Source organism: Sciurus carolinensis, chromosome 7 (assembly GCF_902686445.1).
Source record: "Sciurus carolinensis chromosome 7, mSciCar1.2, whole genome shotgun sequence".
Lineage (NCBI taxonomy): Eukaryota > Metazoa > Chordata > Mammalia > Rodentia > Sciuridae > Sciurus > Sciurus carolinensis.
Genome location: NC_062219.1, coordinates 135,474,105 through 135,492,553, shown reverse-complemented (window position 1 = coordinate 135,492,553; position 18,449 = coordinate 135,474,105). Strand labels below are relative to the sequence as shown.

Sequence of the window (18,449 nt, the reverse complement as noted above, 5' to 3'; positions counted from 1 at the left end):
GATGGCCTGTGAGTTACAGAGAAGGACAAATGGAAAACTTGAAGAGCAGCTTGTCTGATGGTGGTTCTTCCTCCCAGCTTCCCTCCATGCCCAAGAAGAGATCACGGAATTTACTTTTTGCTGTTTACTTCACATTCTGAGAGTCACAATGGTCCAGGGACTGACCTAGAACTCCGAGTGCTCGTCCTGTACCTTCAAAGCAGAAAAATGCAGTCCATGGAAACCATCCTTTGGAGTCTCTCAGGGATTTTCTACAGAAAGCACTAATTTACTTTCTGAAAATGGACAAGCTCTAAGGGGAGAAAGAGAATCTTCCTAAAGGGAAGGGAGGAAACACCCAGTGTGCATCTGTCTGAGGTTATTTTCCCATCTGGCATTTACAGGAGTGCTTTCACCCTGTGCAAGGATAATTAACACTCCACAGACAGAGATGCCCTTAGAGAGTGTGGTTAGGTCATCGCAATCCGAGCAGAACTGAGGAAAGAACTTCATGGTCCCAAACTAAGGAAATGTCCAGATTAACACAGGTAAGAGGCCAAACTGCTTCTTATTTTCTGATCCAAATGAACACTGAAGAAACAAAGTAAACAAACAAAAATGCTCAACTGTACTGGTAAGAAGCCATGGTGGGCCAAAGAGTGAAGGAAATAGAGATATTAAATAATCTTAAACCACCACACTTGATAGTGAACCCTAAGGAAACAGACTCCCTCTGAAATGAAGGGTAACTTCCTTATACTGAAAAAAGCTCTGTATTATTTTAACTTCTAAACTTCCTGATAATGAAGGTAAAGGTGGAAGGGCTGCCCATTCCTCTGGCCTGACAGATGCCAAGGAATTGACTGACAGGTTCTCTGCTAACTAAATCTGCGAATCTCTTATTTCCTGCCTTTTGTCCCCACTTGGCCTCCTGTTCTCTTGTAAAAGCTCTCCTGGCTCTTGAGTTCTCTGCAAATGTTGGTATGAAACTGAAAAGTTTCCTCTCTCTTCCTTTTCAAAGTTGGTTTTGAATACAACTTATTTTCCTGCTGATTTGACTCCCCCGTGAAAAAGCCTACCCTTTTTCCCCTCACCCCACACAGTAATAGTTTTGCACTAAGCAAGTTAGAAGCCTCTAAGAACTACTCCCCAGTCTGGGACAAAAATGTACATAAGAGTTTGTTGGAGCTACTCCTTGATTTCAGGCATGTTCCACCTACCAGTGAAGTCAGGTGCCCTGTCATTATGAATTGGCTAGGGAACCACACTGTGCAAGGGTCAGAGTGGGGGAAGAGGAGCAGAGCATGCCATGGCAAAAACTGCAAATATTGGCCAACTTTTTACCAAAACTGAAAAAAAAAAAAAACAAAAAAAACAAAAAAAAAAACCTTTAGCCAGGACTTTGAAAAACACATGACAAAACATATGGTACATTCACATCTAGATCCTCTGCCTGTAGTCCCAGTTGCTGAGGAGGCTGAGGCAGGAAGGATCGCTTGAGCTTAACAGTTTGAGAGCAGCCTGCGGTGTAACACAGTAAGACCCTCATCTCAAAAAAAAAAAAAAAACTTCTTAATTTCCAACTACAAACTACAAAAGTAAAACTTTTAAAAATAAACAAGTTATATTTAAAATATAAACACCTTTAAAATTTGTTATAGAACTAACAAGAACCACTTGAATACAGTGTGATCCATAACTGTTTGGCTGGTTTTGGACAGAAAAGGGAATTGATTGGAGTAAGAAAAGTAGAATATTCTGGAAGCTGAAAGACATATCCTGTGCTGTTTTCTTCCAAGCAAATTGAGTGCATTACTCTGAACCCTTATTTTCATAGATATATAAGAACAAACTATGATTTAAGCCATTCAATATGCCAAGGAAATGATCCAGTAAAATGCCATCTTTTTTCCATATCATGTCAATTGACTCATATGTTCTTAATCATTGCTCTAAGCAGTTGTTGATGGAATGTTTGCAGCTCCCTGGAGCTTGTTGGCTTTGATTAAAATCAGAAGATAGCAATTATTAATTTTTTTGAGTGACTATGATCAAAAAGACAAAAAAAAAAAAAAAAAAGACGCTGGCAAAGATAACACATTGTTGGTAGGAGTGTAAATTAGCACAGTCATTATGGAAGACACTAAGGCGGTCCCTCAAGAAATTAAAAATAGAACTACCATAGAGCAGCAATTCTACTACTGGGTGTATGCCAAAGGAAATTAAATCAGTACACGAAAGAATCACCTGCACTGACATGTGCATTGCAACTCTATAAATGACAACAGGGATATGGAATCAACCTAGATGCCCATCAGTGGATGAATGGATAAAAAAATAAATGTGGTATGAATACACACTGGGATACTATTCAGCCATAAAGTAATCATTTTTTCTGGCACCGCGGATTGACCTCAGGGCTCTCTACCACTGAACTATATCCCCAATTTATTTTTTATTTTTTATTTTTTATTTTGAGACAGGGTTTCACTAAGTCATCCAGATTGGCCTCAAACTTATCCTCCCTCCTCAGCTTCTTAAGTAGCTAGGATTACAGGTGTGTACCATCACATCTGGCATAAATTTTATTTTTAAACTATCAACTGGGTACATTTTGCTTTTTACAATGAGAAAGACTTGTAGTAAACAATTCTGCTTTCTAATTGTAGTGTGGTGAAAAGCACATTTTTTTAGGGTGGGAGTAACTAACAGTCATGAAGGCAGCTGGCAGCCTGGTTGAATCTATAATGAAACAGATGCTTCTCTTTAATTTTTTTCTTTTTCTTTTTTTTTTTTTGTATTTCTCTTATTTCCGATCCTATTCTTCAAGGGCCAATATATTTACCTTTGTCAAAACCATAATTTAACGTAAAATTATTTTCTGCCAAGAACAGATTAGAGCACATTCTCCTAAGCCAGGTCAGGCACCTCTCCGTGCTGTGGTGTTCAGTTGCTATGACGGGCCAGCAGGCTGCTTAGGCGATTAGCAGAACATTATTAACTAAATTAATCCCGCAGAGTAGTAGCAGCAGCGGGAGCAGAACCTGGGTTGTTTTTCTAGTCGGGCTCATCTTTTATTCATGATTTTTAGGTAAACAGCAATTCCTTTTTTTGTTTCAAAGAGGGTTGTTGTGTCTCCCGAACACCTTTCCCTTCCCTTGAGCCACGGTGAAGGTGACAAGGTCAGCTGGCTTCCAGAAGGCAAAGTGTTCAGTAATGTTCAGAGAGAGAAGATCATTTCCAAATTTCTCAAAGGAAGCGTTCTGAAGAGAGTTCTCCGATCAAAGCAGATGCAGTGGGAGGATCCCGAGTCCCAGAAAGAGGACCCCAGCCACACCTTTACTGGCACCAGAAAGTAAGTTCTGATACAACTTAGATCACAATTTAAAGCAAGCCCAGTGCAGTGCTGTACGCCTATAATCCTAGTGACTGGGGAGTCAGGAAGTCCTAAGTTCAAGGCCAGCCTGAGCAACTTAATGAGACCCTGTCTAAAAAAGGGGTGGGGAGGGGCTGGGGATGTGGCTCAGTGGTAAAGCACCCTGGGTTCAATCCCAGTATGGGGGGAGAGGGTAGGAGGGGCACGAGTTTTTGCTGTAAGGCTAGGAAAATACAGCTCAGAGGATAGGAAGACTAAAGCATCTCAAGGATTAGGAAGACTGAAAGCAATGCACACTCAGAAAATCATCTTGCAGTAAAATGCAAATAAAGGAGGAAATACATGATTGAGAATGTATTCCAAAGTACTAGCTGCAACATGTGCATGTGTAGAATGTACTGAGGTGTGTGCTTATCTTACTTCCTTTTGGATGTATGTACATAAACATCACTATCACCTTCATTCTAGGAATCAGGAGATTTTTTTTTTTTTTAATTTAAGTAGATTTTAAACAAGATTTCTTATATTTTTGCAGGAAAAGGGTGACCTCCCAAATAAGACCTAAGGGAGTTAAACATTAAAGGTTAATATTTAAAATGAAACTTCAAAGTAGAAAAGAAAAACTAAAACAACTTCGAAGCAGAAAAAAATGTATATACATCATTAAAAGTAATTACATAAACACAAGAAAGTCAGGCTATTTAAGATGAATGCTCTTAGAAACAGGGTCCTAAATCTGGATAAATAGAATCTGCCATACCTAAAAGACATAGTGGTTGCTCGGAATAAATACATAGATAAATAAGGGTTAGTTATTTAAACCATATGCTAAATACAAATTGTCCATAATTGATTTGAAATGTTTCAGACTTGTTGAGCATCTTATTTAAAAACTATAACAACAAAGTTTAATTAACAGTAGTTAATTAGAAAATATTGTTCTGACTTTCTGAAAATGTTTACATAATTACACTGAGGAAGATTCTGCTGTAGTACTTGCAAGCCATAATCTTGGTTTTACTAAAAGGAAATATAAAGGTGGATTGGGGGCAAATGCATGGGCAATATCAAAACCTGGAAGGCACTGAAGGAGGCAGGCTGGAATGGAAGTGTTTTCCTGCAGAATAATTAGAAACTAAGAGAAGCTGCTACTGACAGTTCTTGCATGATCGAGGACATAAAAAGGCATATACGACAAGGTGCTTTCCACAATAATTATCTGGTAGTCAATTTTGTCACCTTTGCCACAGAAGTTGGGGTTGATAGCAAGGCAGGCTTATTGGACCCCCGAGAAGTGATTGGCCCAAGGCTTGCCTTCTTTCCCTCTGATTTAGACCATCTCATGGTAAATAATGGAAGAGTGTGCTAAATGGCAAGAGATAGCATCCCCATGTCCCACTTTGTTTATGAAACATTGCTTTCACTCTGGACTAAAGAAGTGCATATATAAATTAAGGAATGCTTGAGGCTACCACTAGGAACTGAATGCTGGGTGTGGCTTTGAGATGTCCTTGAAGGGAGGTGCCTTCTTTTGGGTCAGGGATTGAAGCTAAACCTGAACCTAAGCTACTGTGGTCAGAGCCGGACTAGAGCCAAACCAGACCCAGGACTTGGGGAAGGTACATTCTCTTAGTTTTAACACCACCATAACCTTTCACATTTAGTTCTGACAGGGAGAGGCAGCTGCAATTTCAATGCAGATGTCAAAGCATGCAGAAGTCTCCAGAGAAAGGAAGAACAGTTCAGCAGGAGTTAAGTAGGAGAGATGATAGGAGAGAAAAATCTGTATATATATAAGCTGTAGATGAACACAACGCCTTTATTTTATTTTTGTGTGGTCCTGAGGATCAAACCCAGTGCTTCGCATATACTATATGAATGCTCTACCACTGAGCCACAATCCCACCCCAGAAAGGTTTTTAAGAATAATTTCTATCAAGGGAAAAAAGAGAATTGTAGAAGATGTATTGATGGATGACAAATCTTAGAGGTGCTCGAAGGAAACGGGAATCAGTTCAAGTTCTGAAACAAAAGGAAAAGGCAGAAAGAGAAGCAGAAAGCAAGGGAGATGAGTTGAGGACACGCCTGATACAGGAAATTTGCACACACAGATGCACATGCGCTCATGCATGCACAAAGAGCTTCTGTCTGGGTGGTGGTGATAATTTCCCAGATACATATATTTGTAGAAAGTGTTAGCTGAGATTACGTGGACTCCATTTTTGACCTCAATTCATTATTTTTTCCATTAATTTTAAGTTGGGAATATATCTAATATTTTAATATATCTAAAGCTCAGGTTACTCATTTATTAAATAACTAGTAGACTTGTTCATGGGGGGTTAGGAGTATTAGATTGTTCTAGACTGTTCAGTAATATGTTGGCACCTGTAACCACAGCATATATTCTAGGAAATACTATTTTTTTCAGTAATTGAATTAATTCAAACTTTACTGAGTACCTACTATATGCCAGGCAACCTGCTAAATAGATAAAAAGCAGGTCTCACCTTCAGGTGTTGCAAAGATAATGAGCTACTGCAAATGAATAATTATAATGTAACATGAGCAAAAAATTCTAAGTAAATTGTTTTATCAGAACCCAAAAGAAGGGTCTTGCAGGGGATAGTAGTTTATTCTTCCTGAGAAGTCAGGAAAGATGATTTCTGAGCTAGAACTATATGACTAGAGTTAACTAGGCAGGCTAAAAATAAAGGTTTTTTTTTTTTTCAAAGGAGGCATTATTGTAGGAAAAGAAAAAATGATGTATATCCTGGAGGACAGAGATGTTTGGGAAAATTGTAAAATGTCTGAAGCATTTGACATGTAGCAGACGCTGGAAAGGAAAGGTAATATGCAGATACTTCAAGGCTGGCTGTAGAATTTGGTTTTGAATATTTAGGAATTCAAAGGGCATTTGAGATTCATGGTTAGAGCTCTGGGATGGAAAATAGACTGGCAAGGGGGAAAGCCTGCTAGGTAGACCTTCAAGGAGGCTGCAGGGAATGAGGCCTCTGCTGCTCTTATTCATTGACCTTCATTGATTTGGCCCAATCCAGTTTTAAAGTAGGGGGATACCCCACTAAACACAGGCAAGGTCCCTTCCTTTCTACTAGGGAAAAACAAATAATAAAAAGGCAAACAAAACAACAGGATTAACAAATAAAATTGAGGAGCTACATGTAGTGGCACACACCTGTAATCCCAGTGACTCCGGAGGCTCAAAGCAAGAGGATCACAAGTTTGGGGCCAGTCTCAGCAATTTAGGGAGACCCTAAGCAACTTAATGAGACACTGTCTCAAAAAAAAAAAAAAAAAAAAAAAAAAAAAAAAAAAAGTTCTGGGGATGTGACTCAGTGACCCTGGGTTCAATCCCTATTACCAAAAACAAACAAAAACAAATAAAATTCAGGAATACAAATAAGTAAATAAAGGTTGGATCTAGTGAAACGGAGAAGGGTGGGTGGGAAGGCCTGCAAGGAAAATGGAGATGCGGAGGAAGGAGATAAACACCTGTGGGCTGGGATCAAAGATCCAAGAGACCCTGAAATCTGCAGTCAACATTGTTATATACCTGTATGTGCATTATTCCAAGAATATCTAAGAAGATTCCATCCTCCTCAGTATATTAAGATGCTAATTGAAATATTGGGGAGATTGAATGTAGAACCTGGTGCTCACCCAACAGAACACAGTATAGTGCAAAAAATTCTCCTCAAATAGCAGTTCTTTATTTTAAAGAATGTATAGTCATGTATCTTTTGTTTCAATATTTTTTCTCTACATTAAACTATTACAGAGAAATGGATGTGTGTATGTGTATGGGTGTGTGTGTGTGTGTGTGTGTGTGTGTGTGTGTGTGTGAGTGTGAGTGTGTGTGTCTGTGCACATTCATTCATTCCTCCCTTTCCTCCTTACTTATTTCATGGAGCTATGGTAGGAGACATGCATTTAGGGGTACTCGATTGGGCAATCTAAATGTATCCCAGACAGAAAGAAAAAAAAAATCGACTTTTGTTCTTCCTGTGGTAAGACAGATGACCGACCTGCAGCTGACCAGAGGTGGGCTTGCTCTCAGCAGGGATACTGTTCTTCCATTTTAATTATGTGGCATGTGAGCAGCATAGGTGTAACTTTCCACAGATCCCGTCTAAAGGAGTGAGGGGCAACGCTCCTGGAGGCCTGTGGCCCGGCGCTCGGCCCGGAGGCCTACTGGCCGCCTCGCGGAGTCCTCAGCCCGGGCCGCAGAAGGCCGGAGGAAGCCCAGGGAAGAGCCCGGAGGGGCCGGGGAAGGGCAGGGGAGGTCCGGGAGGCCTCGGGGGAAGGCCCCGGAACCTTCAGGGAGGCCTCGGAGGCCCTGGAAGGGTCGGGCAAGGCCCGGGGCGGCGCAGGCCGCCTCGAGGGCCCGTGGGCCGCTGTGGCTGCGACCTTGCCCGAGAAGCCCGGGCGCACCCTGCGCCCGGATGGCCGAGTGGGAAGGGACGCCCCTGCCGGAGCCCGGGGGCGCGCAGGGGCCGTACCCGAAGCCCGGCGGCCGGCGGCGTGGCGTGTCCCGCACGGCGGGCGGCCTGGAGGCCCCCGAGCGGCTCCGAGCCCGAGCAGCCCTCGACAGACCCCCGGCCCTCGAGTCCCGGTGGACCTGGTGGAACTCAGCGGCGCTTAGGGCGCCCCGGCCGGTGGAGCAGCCCGCCGAGACCCAGCCCCTGCCACAGCTGGCCTCCTGGAGCCCGGCCTGGGCCCTGGGCCTGACCTCCGCCCCGGCGCGGGCCCGCGGAACCCGCAGGCCCTTCACGGCCGAGGGCCGGGCCCACCGCTGCCCGCTGCCCTCCTTGTCCTCCCGCTGCAGGAAGGCCGAGTTGGAGGGGGCGCCCGGCAAGCCGTTCGCACTGACCCTGCGCGTGGAGGGGCCTGGGCCTCGGGGCGGCGACGCCCTCGGAGAGGACACCGGGGAGGACACGTGGGCCTGCGGCTCTGTTGGGTAAGAGGCCCGAGCCCTGGCGACCCGCGAGCCCCACCTGCCGCCCTGGGCCCGAGCTCCCCACTGAGGCCAGCCACAGCCTAGGAGCCAAAGGGGGCCGCCCTCCCGGGCCTTGCGCCCCCTCAGACATCTGCCTCCTCACTCCCGGATCCCAAAAGCTCCCTTTCCTGGACTCTTGTCTTTAGGCTCCTGCTGCAGGTGCTGTGCTCTTTTCAGGTGCCTGGTGCCACGTGCTCTCCACCAAGGAAAGGGCACCTGCATGGCCCCAAGCGGGCCCCCTACTGCACAGCCTCCTTCCTCTACCTTCTACACCAGGGCCTGGTGTACCTACAGCAGGGGGATCAATACCTGCTGTCCACAGACTACCTGAACTGTATCTTCTATTTCTCCAAAGTACACCTTTACCTCTGGGAGGCAAAAATTGCAACCAATTAGCTAATGTGTTCAGTATTGCATGACTTTAATTTGTAATTCTTTCCAGATAGTATAACTTAATCCAGTGATGCTTCGTTATCTTATAGTTCTCTTTTACCTTAAATTAGTGGGTGTTTTAGACACCATGATAGTTTGATGTGGAAAATATTGCCTAGGCCTGTAGGCCTTTTAGGTGTCTATGAAACATGCATGGGATTCGTGTTCTGCCTGTATGTAAAGTTGACCTGGCTTTCAAATGGAGCACTTTTTGTTTCAAATGATTAAAAACAGACGTCATGGCCCTGTTTGTTAAATTTCAAATAATTCACCCCATCGGTTTTTCCAACTTATATTTCAGTTTTCTTAATCTGATATCTCCTTTCTCACCTCTGACCTTAATTTTGTAATCTGTCAATTAAATCTTACAGTTTGCTTTTGTCTATACCCTTTCTTGTCCTGGTTTGCTTTTTTTGTTTGTTTGTTTTTTCTGGTTGATTTCTTTTCATATGGTTACTTCCACTCAGCCCTTACAGTACCTCTCTGCTAAGAATTTTATTTTCCTTCTTTTTTGTGGTAGGAGGGATCAAACCCAGGCAAAGTGCTGTACCACTGAGCTATATCCCCAGCCCTCTAAGCACTTTTCTTAACCTCCTTTGGTTAGGGAACCAAAACTCCTGCTTTCTTTTTATATGAATGTTGAATCTTACCCATAAATGTGCCTGTCCCACAATCTGTATAGGATTTTAAGGAAACAGAGGAGCAGCTACAACAAAATGGGCAGAAGAAATGGGGAGAACTGTGGCACCACCGTCCGTCTGTCAAGCATCTCTCAGGAGGTATGGCAGATGCCACTGAACTTGAGCCTCTAGGCAGGAGCTCTCATTATTGCTAAGACCGTGCCCACTGAGTTTTACTGCATAGATAACCTTACTGCTTTCTATTTGTGAGAAGTTGGTACTGTTCTTCCCTCTGCACTTTGGGATATCAAGTGGAAATTTTTCTTTTTTCTAAGAAAGGGAAAGGTTAGCTTTTCTCCAAATACCAGACTATTTCTAATTGCAACTGGATTTCTTTAAAGAAAAAAATATCAGTAAGGCAAGTGGGGTATCAAAAAAGTATAACCAAGTCCCAAGCAAACTAACTGACTTCATGTTCAGTTGGCCAGCCTTCCTTACCCATTGACACATTTAGGTTAATTTGATTGTATAAACAGCACGGTTTTCATCAACTTCTTTTTACCATTTGAACATAAGGATGTTTCTCACAGGAACATTTTGGACACTAGTGACCCAGGATTGCATACCTGAAAGAAATTTGAGAATCCATTGGGGAGTTTTTTAAAATGCAAACACCTGGACTTCACCCTCATTCTACTGAATTAGAATTTGTATGTTTTTTGCAACTTTTGCCTTTTAGTACTGGGGATTGGACACAGGGCTTCATGCATGCTGACCAAGTATTCTACCAATCAACTACAATCCCAGCCTTCAACCATTATTTTTAGAAAGCTCCCCAGGTGATTCTCACGTAGTGACTAGACCTCATACATGTTATATCAGAAAGCAGAAATTTATTAATTTTATTTTCAGAAGTTTCCAAATAAAGATAACCCACACTCTCCTTTCTCATATCCCGTTATCCTTCCCATCAGGAGATACCCCGCCATGGATAAATTAAATCCTTGTGCATATTGAAGCTTATTTCTCCCTGTTCCTCCTTAGTGTGGAGCCAATACCTAATAATACCTAACATTTCATTTGTGTAGAGATTCATTTATAAAGGATTTTTTTGTCTGAGATAGAAAACAACTGAGTTCACTCCTTAAAGTTACTTTTGTATCATCACCTCATCACTTCCCTCTTTCTAGAATGAAGTATTACAGTCATTCCCTGCCCACACCCACAGGTTTGCCCATAGCACTCTGCACAACATCTGGAATAGAACTATCTAGTGGATATTATTAGTACCTTTCCTTTTTCAGGAATCTTTTGGCTTTCTTTTTGAGTATTTCCGAGTATTTCTCAACATATGGAATCCATACTAAGAGTAGTGGCCTGGGTGGCACTGGATATAATGCAAGGAGTGCAGATTTTCTTTGGTTGATGGAAAGGTTTTATAGGCTTTTAGATCTGGTGCTCAAACACAGAAAAACTGATGAACATGCCATTGTGTGCACCATGGAACACAACCTTGCATTATATTTTAAAATCAGTTTTGAGAACCTGTGTGTCATTATTTTTAACAAAATGAGAATGGAGGGCGGGGGATGTAGCTCAGTTGGTAGAGTACTTACCTCGCAAACACAAGGCCCTGGGTTCAATCCCCAGCACCGCAAAAAAAAAAAAAAAAAAAAAAAAAAGAGAGAGAATGGAACCATAAATTATGGTAAGAGTGTTTCCATTTCATGAATGACAGATGTTATCAAGCTGGTGAAGGTTTGATAAGAGGAACTGCATGCATCTCAAAGATGCTGAGTGTGTCCATCCTGGAGGCGGAGGGGTTCATAGGACTTTGTGCCTTGTGTCATACTTTAACCAAAGAACGTGTAAAATTTTGTACTTGAGCTTTTAAAATCTTTTTAATTTTAAGTTTATCCTAACCAAATATTATTTTAGAACGTATCTTCCTGGAATTTGGATTCTGAAGTACCTGTTCTTGAAAATAAAAACTTCCCACCTGGAAGGGATAGTGCGGCAGGTGGTAAGAAATCCTAGATGTGTATATTTATACTGGAATAATTACTTATATTAAAGGGGGTTTGTTTGAATGCAACCTGTTTTATGTAACTATTAATTGTCATTTTTCATACATATTCTTTCAGGCAAAATTAATAAGGTAAGGATGTTTGGTTTTAAATAATTCACATATTGTTCGAAAATGATAAGCATGTTCTTTGAAATTTTTTTCTTCTTCGAAATTAAACTTTAAATTTTATTTCTGTAGAGTTCTTCAAGCAAGTCAAAGCTTTTATTATTTTACAGGGCTGCAAATTGGTCATTAAATTAATATTTTGTTATATTAACTTTTTTCAGTATAACCATGCTATAAATGGAAATTGACATTTAGTAAGTATAGTATTTACTAGTCACTGCCAAAAGGGAAGTAGTCTCAACCCTTTCGATGACTCAAAGCAGTTGAAATAGCCAATATCCTATTTTGAAATGGCAAAAAATTAATCTTTCACTTACCATTTTTGTGCAAAATGTTAAATACTTAATTGTAAAATAATGTTAATGATACTGAAGGTTCATTAGTTAATGATGTTTGGTTGGTATTGATAATGGATTATATTATTTCTGCTGAAATCAGTAAAAACAAATGATTTCTGTATGCATAAGGGGAATAGAGTGGACCTTACCACACATCCTGTGGTTAGAACAAGAACTATGCCTTCTTAGGAGATGAATGGGGAACACACACATGTTGTGTTTTACTGCTGCTTTATAGAACCCTTTGGAAATTCCAGTAGAGCAACCGATGCTAGAACTTAATATGTCAAATACAAAAATTCATTAATTTTCTAAGACATTGTTATGATCTTTCTGTTATCAGAGTAGTAAACAAGGGCTGTTTCAGTTGTGGAGTTACCCTCTTAATGAAGGAAGTACCATGGAGAACAGGTGAGAGCATATTTTTTGTAATACTCTAAATTTATAAAATAAATTTAAATACAGATGAGTTAGTTGCTTGAAATACAAGATACAAAAAAAAAAAAAAAAGCAGAAAAAATATTGTGTGGAAATTGCAGAAATCCACCCTGAAATAGGAAGAGGCAGTGGACACCACAAGCTAGCCAGCATGCAGGTAAGAGGTGGGTTCACTGTGCCCTTGCGACAAAGACTTAGGTGACACTCAAGTCCTCTTCAGGTTGTAGAAATTTTCACCTTTTACAGTGAAGGCTTAGATGGATAGAGTTGGATTTGTCATTGAAATGAAAAGGAAATATCACAGGAAAGGACTATTCCAGGAGCTACTTTAATTCTTTATGCCTGTTAACTCATTTACTCTGAGCCCAGTCTTACAAGGTAGGTACTGTTATCATTTTCCCTGTTTTACAGATGAGGACACTGAGGCATGGTGACCAGTTCTGTAACTTCTCAAAGTGACACAACTAGTAGATTGTGGAGCAGGAATTTGAAAGTAGCTTGATTCATGCTCATAGTCATTATAACGTATTGCTTCTCAGACTTTTCTTTGGTCTGAATTCTCACGTTTTGTGCTTAAATTTTATTGTAGATTAGAACCAGCTAGACTCCCCCTTAAAAACACAGGAGGTTTGGAAATAACCTCCTCTTGAACACTGCTCAGTGTCAGTTTTATACATAATTAAAGGCATCCCAAGTCCCATTCCTCTCTCAACCAGCTGTAAAAACAGTGCATCACTTGACAGCAGCTCTCTCCTGGCCAGAGGAGTTCACCTCCATGAGGCCCAGAGTAAGGCTTCCCTTATGTAGGATTCAAGGGCGAAACCAGGAAGTGCTCCAGGGAATTGTGGGCTTCCTAAGGGAATGTTGGTACTGATGGATAGGCTCATTTAGTAAGAAAGCACTCAGCTGGGGACAAGGATTTCAAGGTAAGAGGTCAAACACACGAACTGACTTTATCACAGTAACAGAGGGGCGAACACCAAAGGAGGCAGCAGAAGGCAGTGGTTGGGATCACGGCCATGAGATCCACTGCCTGGGTTCAAATCCCAGCTCCACCACTTACTAGATGTGTGTCCTTAGCGGTGGAATATCTCAGTGTGCTTATCTGTAACAGGAAGAAAGGGAAAGAGCCCATCTCATGGGGATGTTGTGAGGACTAAACAGAAGCATGTGTGTTTGATAGGGATTTGCTTTCCATGCTGGGTAGGCCTAAAGGTGGTGCAGAGATGGAAGTTGGGTGTCAATAAATATTCTATTAAAATTTTTCTCCTCAGTGTACAATCAATGAGGATGACAATAATAAATTTAGTGTTTAACATTTCACAAAGTACATTAACATAAAATGTGAATGGAATATTGTCAGTGGAACTCCCCTGAGGTGGATATTGACCTTTGCCTTTTGCTCATTCACTGCTGGCTCAGAGTTCACACCTAGGCCTTCTGCCTCCGGCCTGCCTGCTCTTTTTACTGTTCCATGGGTCGGGGGCAGGTGTTGTGTCTGTGAGCAACTGTAGATTTAAAGTGATTTTCCTGTGGCTTTTCAAAGGCAAGGCAGCATTCCTAGTGTTTAGCAAAATGAATACGTATTGATCGCTTTCTGCAGAAATGAAAGTATTTTTCAAAATCCTAGATTACCTTATCTTTACTATAAACTGGCCATTTATAGAAACAAGATCAGTGTTAAGCCCACATGTCAACCTAATGCATCAAATCTTTCAATCCCAGTATTTCCAGTTATCTTTAAAAAACCCAGCATCTAGAAACTCAGTATTTTATGGCCTAGAGTTTTTGCAGTTTTCAGTATTATTTTTGTATCTTTATAGTATTATTTTAATACCTAGAAGAATCACTCCTAAAATAAAAGGGCACCATTAGAAGAAAACTGCTAAGGACTATATCTGGAATAATTTTGGTTTGATAGATATTGCTTATTTTTTTGTTAGAATAATTTTTAAAACTATAGTGATTAACATAGAACTCTTTGTTAATAACCTAACTATATTCCTTAAGTTTCCTTTTATCCGATTTTGAGTTAATGAACCTTCACTATAATATCTGTTTGAGTTGGATATCCTAATTTTCAGACATCATAATTTCAGGTACAATATAGGTAAATATATATAATTAGCCACTTTTAGCCTTGTGGCTTCATAGTTTCAGTTAGCCATCTTTAGGTCTCATTTTAGGTATCTTGTTACCTGCATTTGTGCAAAGGGATGTCTAATTAATATTTTTATCTGTATTTTAAAAATTTCACATAGTTCTATATAATTAAAGCATATTTTGAAATTAGTGTATTTTTATTGCAGATAGCTAAATATATAACACATGTGCCATTGGGAACTAAATTGTTAACCAATATTTGATAAAGGTTACTTATTTGTATCATTTAATAGCATTTTAATTATAGTCAACAAACCACTCATTAATTAAATTATTTTTTAAAGGGAATTCAAAAAATCTACAATGGAAACTGGCTTTAATGTAGTCAATAATCCCATAAGGCTCTTTACCCTAAACCACTCATTAACAAGTACTCCAGTTGATCAGCAAGCTGGTTCTAACCTGGGACTGCCGCTGCCATTAGGTCTCTACTGGCCCTATGCTGATGGAGACTTTTTTAAGGACAGAAATGAGTTTCAAATTGATTCATGTTCAACTGTAGAAACCAACAATGGTGGTGAAACTTTATCTGCTCCAAACTGCAACTTTACTGGAAACAGTAATGTGGAAGAAATTTTAACAGATGAAAGTGACTTATCAGAAAACGAGAATACTAATGATACTTTACTCAGCTATTTTAAAAAGATGGACCTTAAGTTAAAGCCAGAAGAAATAGAAAATGTTGAGGAATCTTTTACTGAGGAACGGAGTGAAGTATTTCTATATCCTGATTTTCTTCCCCCTCCTTTCAATACTCTGGATTTGCACAAATTTGCCTTTTCAAAATGTGAAAATTGGAAAGCAACAGTGGAATCTCCAGAAAGCTCCGTGGAACAACTGATAACTCGTTTACTGGAACTGGAAAGGTTACAACATACGACTATACAAAAGGAGCGGTCTAGACTGCCAAATGCTTTTTGTTCTCCAGCAGTTTCTGAGCGACCCTCTTCCTCCAAAGCTACACTGAAAGCGAGGCAGCCTAAACTTCCTGACCCTTTGAGTCTTCAGACATCTTGTGTAGATAAAAGTCGAGAAAAGAGAAAAAACAATTCTGGTTCTGGTAAGCTTGAACAAAATGCTTCAAAGTGGAATTGGAGCGGTGATGGAAAATATAAATGGAATTCTAGACCACCATCTCTGAAAAGTTCACCAACCACAAAACAATCTATTGCAACTTCTGATGATTTTAAGAATCCCAAAAGTTTCACTTCAAATTCATGCCAAGAACTCCCACCCAAGCCTGCCACCGCCCAAACAACTCAATCACCGGTTAAAATGGTCTCAACAAGATGCCTGCCACCAAGGTCTCCAATACCAGTTTCACCTATACCCCTGTCTTTTCCTGAAAATCACAGGGAAGAAATTAAATCACAAAGGACCAAAAAGAAACTTTACCAGAAAAGTATACTATTGAATAGACCATTCTATATTCAGAAATTAAACTGTTTTTCACCTTCCTTTATAGCTAAGGGTAAGTGCTCACCCATAGACCAAAAATAACTCTTTTCTTTCATACGTCTCAATGTGAGCAAATCTATTTCAAGAAGCCCAGCTAGCATATGGTTTGTCATTCTGAGATGCAGGTATAAAAACAAAAACAAACAAAAAAGCAATACAAATAGACTGCCTGATGAGATACGGAGTGTAGCCTGTGAGTCACAGCTGAGCCATCTGTATACAGATCCAAGGGCTTCCACATTGCTGCATTTGACAATTCTTCACGTTATGTTTCAAAGAAACGTTTTACTTAGTAAACCGAAGTATTCTATTCAGAAGCTTGTTCTTTTGTTGTGATTGTTTTCCAGTATAATTGTATCATCAATAAATGGTATAATTGATAGGTCTCTGTTGTAGTTATTCTTTGATTGTTTTCTCTCTGGTTTACCGAAACAATTTTTGGGAGGGGGATCCATATACACATACTACAAACAAGCATCCTGATTTTTAGTGTAGGTGATTCTTGGATCACAGTTTGAAAAACATGAAGGAAAACCTTGATGTAACATTCATAGATCAGAGATCTGGGTATTCTGGGGTATAGTATGCTTTGGTTTTAAGTGGATGATTAATTAGTTTTTCTTTTCTACTTTTTTTTTTTTTTTCCGGTGGGAGGTGGTAACTGGGGATTGAACCCAGGAACACTTTACCACTGAGCCACATCCCCAGCCCTCTTTTTTTTTGAGACAGGTTCTGAATTGCTTTAGGCCTCGCTAAATTGCTGAGGCTGTCCTTGAACTTGTGATCCTCCTGACTCAGCCTCCTGAGCTACTGGGATTATAGGTGTGTGCCACTGTGCCTGGCTTGTTCTTCTTAAACATTAAAAAATAACAACTGATTACAATTTAAAACATTACCCAGATATACCAAATGAAATAAAAGGTGTCTTCCCTCCCACCAATGCCTGGCACAGAGATAGTCATTATTAAGTTTCTGTGCATCATCCAAATGAGAAACAATATTTGAATTAGGAATGGAGAGATGTATTAAAGCATAATTCAAATAAATGTTAAAGAGCAAATGTAGCTTGTTTCCTCTTCGTTATCTTTAGTTAAAAAAAAAAGTAAGACTCAAATAGTTTTTTTAGAGGCAGGGGTCACAGGGCGCATGCTTAGGTTTTAGGTTAGTATCAAAGGATTTTCTGGAACCATATCAAAGCAACAGAAAATAATTGGTCAGACTCCCTTATAATGGAATTTTACCTGTATCCCATACAATGAATCTGGTATTATATTTTCACAAAACTGTAATGCAAAATTGAACTTTTATTTGTTCACTTTAACTCAGTGACCTTCCTTGGTTCCTGTCAATCATCTTTACTCTCAATTCCCTGTAATTTGAGACCTGAACCTTATGACCAGTGCTTTGCATCCATTGTTATCATTTAACTGGATTTTATCCCTTCATCTTTAGGGTTATAATGATGTAAATTTTTACAAGACTTTAGAAAGGAACATGCTTGGTGTTTAATTTCTTTTTTTTTTTCTTTTTGGTCTTGGTGTTTTTTTATTTTTTTTTCTTTTTGGTATGGGGGAATTGAACCCCAGGGTCTTTAACCACTGAGACATATCCCAGTCCTTATAATTTTTTTTATTTTGAGACTGTCTCACTAAGTTGCTTAGGGCCTCACTAAATTGCTGAGGTTGGGTTTTAACTCACGATCCTCCTGCCTCAGCTTCCCAGTCGCTGGAATTACAGGTGTGCACCACCATTGCCTGGCACATGCTTGTTTTGTTCACATTGAATCCTGGAAGGTAGTAGGTACTCTTTAAAATATTTGATTGGCAAACGGTCTGTCATTGGGATTGTTATGCATGAATTGTTAAAAGCACTGACTTACCTGTAGCCTGAATTAGAACCCAGCCTGTCACTTAACAGTTCTAGTCTACACACCCAGTTTCTTTAACCTCTCTGTGCTTCATTAATCTGATCTGTAAACTGAATGAAATGTCTATAACCATATGAGGATTAAATGACTAGGATTAAAAGTGTCTGACATACAGCAAATATTCAAAAAATGTAATGGGGAAATAAGAATGACACTGGAGGGCAGATCTAGTGCAAGAATGAGCTGCCCTAGTATTGACTGTACTGTCTGTGAAGGAATGAGAGTTCCTAAAAAACTAATGTTCTTGCAAGGAATGTGCCAGGCAAGCGCAGGAACATGGTATGTGACAGACACAAACCCTCTCAGTGAGGCCAATTTGGAGTGGGCATGGGAGATGGGAAGTGTATGGAAGGGAAGAGCATCGTGGAAGCAGAAGTTGCAAAGGTTAAGACTGTTTAACTGATTGTTAGAGGACTGCTTTAGCCCCTTACAGTGTGGGAGAAAAAACTGATTTGATGTTTTTTGTGAAGGGTGATTTTCTTTTTTGGACATGAATTTACCTGCTAG

General features: G+C 40.2%; 1 protein-coding gene across 1 annotated transcript; it reads left to right on the top strand.

The window, feature by feature from the left end:
* The first annotated feature begins 9,514 nt into the window (after positions 1-9,514).
* Positions 9,515-16,193, top strand: Fam217a (family with sequence similarity 217 member A). Its single transcript, XM_047557057.1, has 5 exons — positions 9,515-9,583; positions 11,363-11,447; positions 11,569-11,582; positions 12,300-12,367; positions 14,842-16,193. Exons 1-5 carry the CDS (start codon positions 9,521-9,523, stop codon positions 16,055-16,057), a joined length of 1,446 nt encoding a protein of 481 aa, XP_047413013.1. The 5' UTR covers positions 9,515-9,520; the 3' UTR covers positions 16,058-16,193.
* Positions 16,194-18,449: the final 2,256 nt, after the last annotated feature.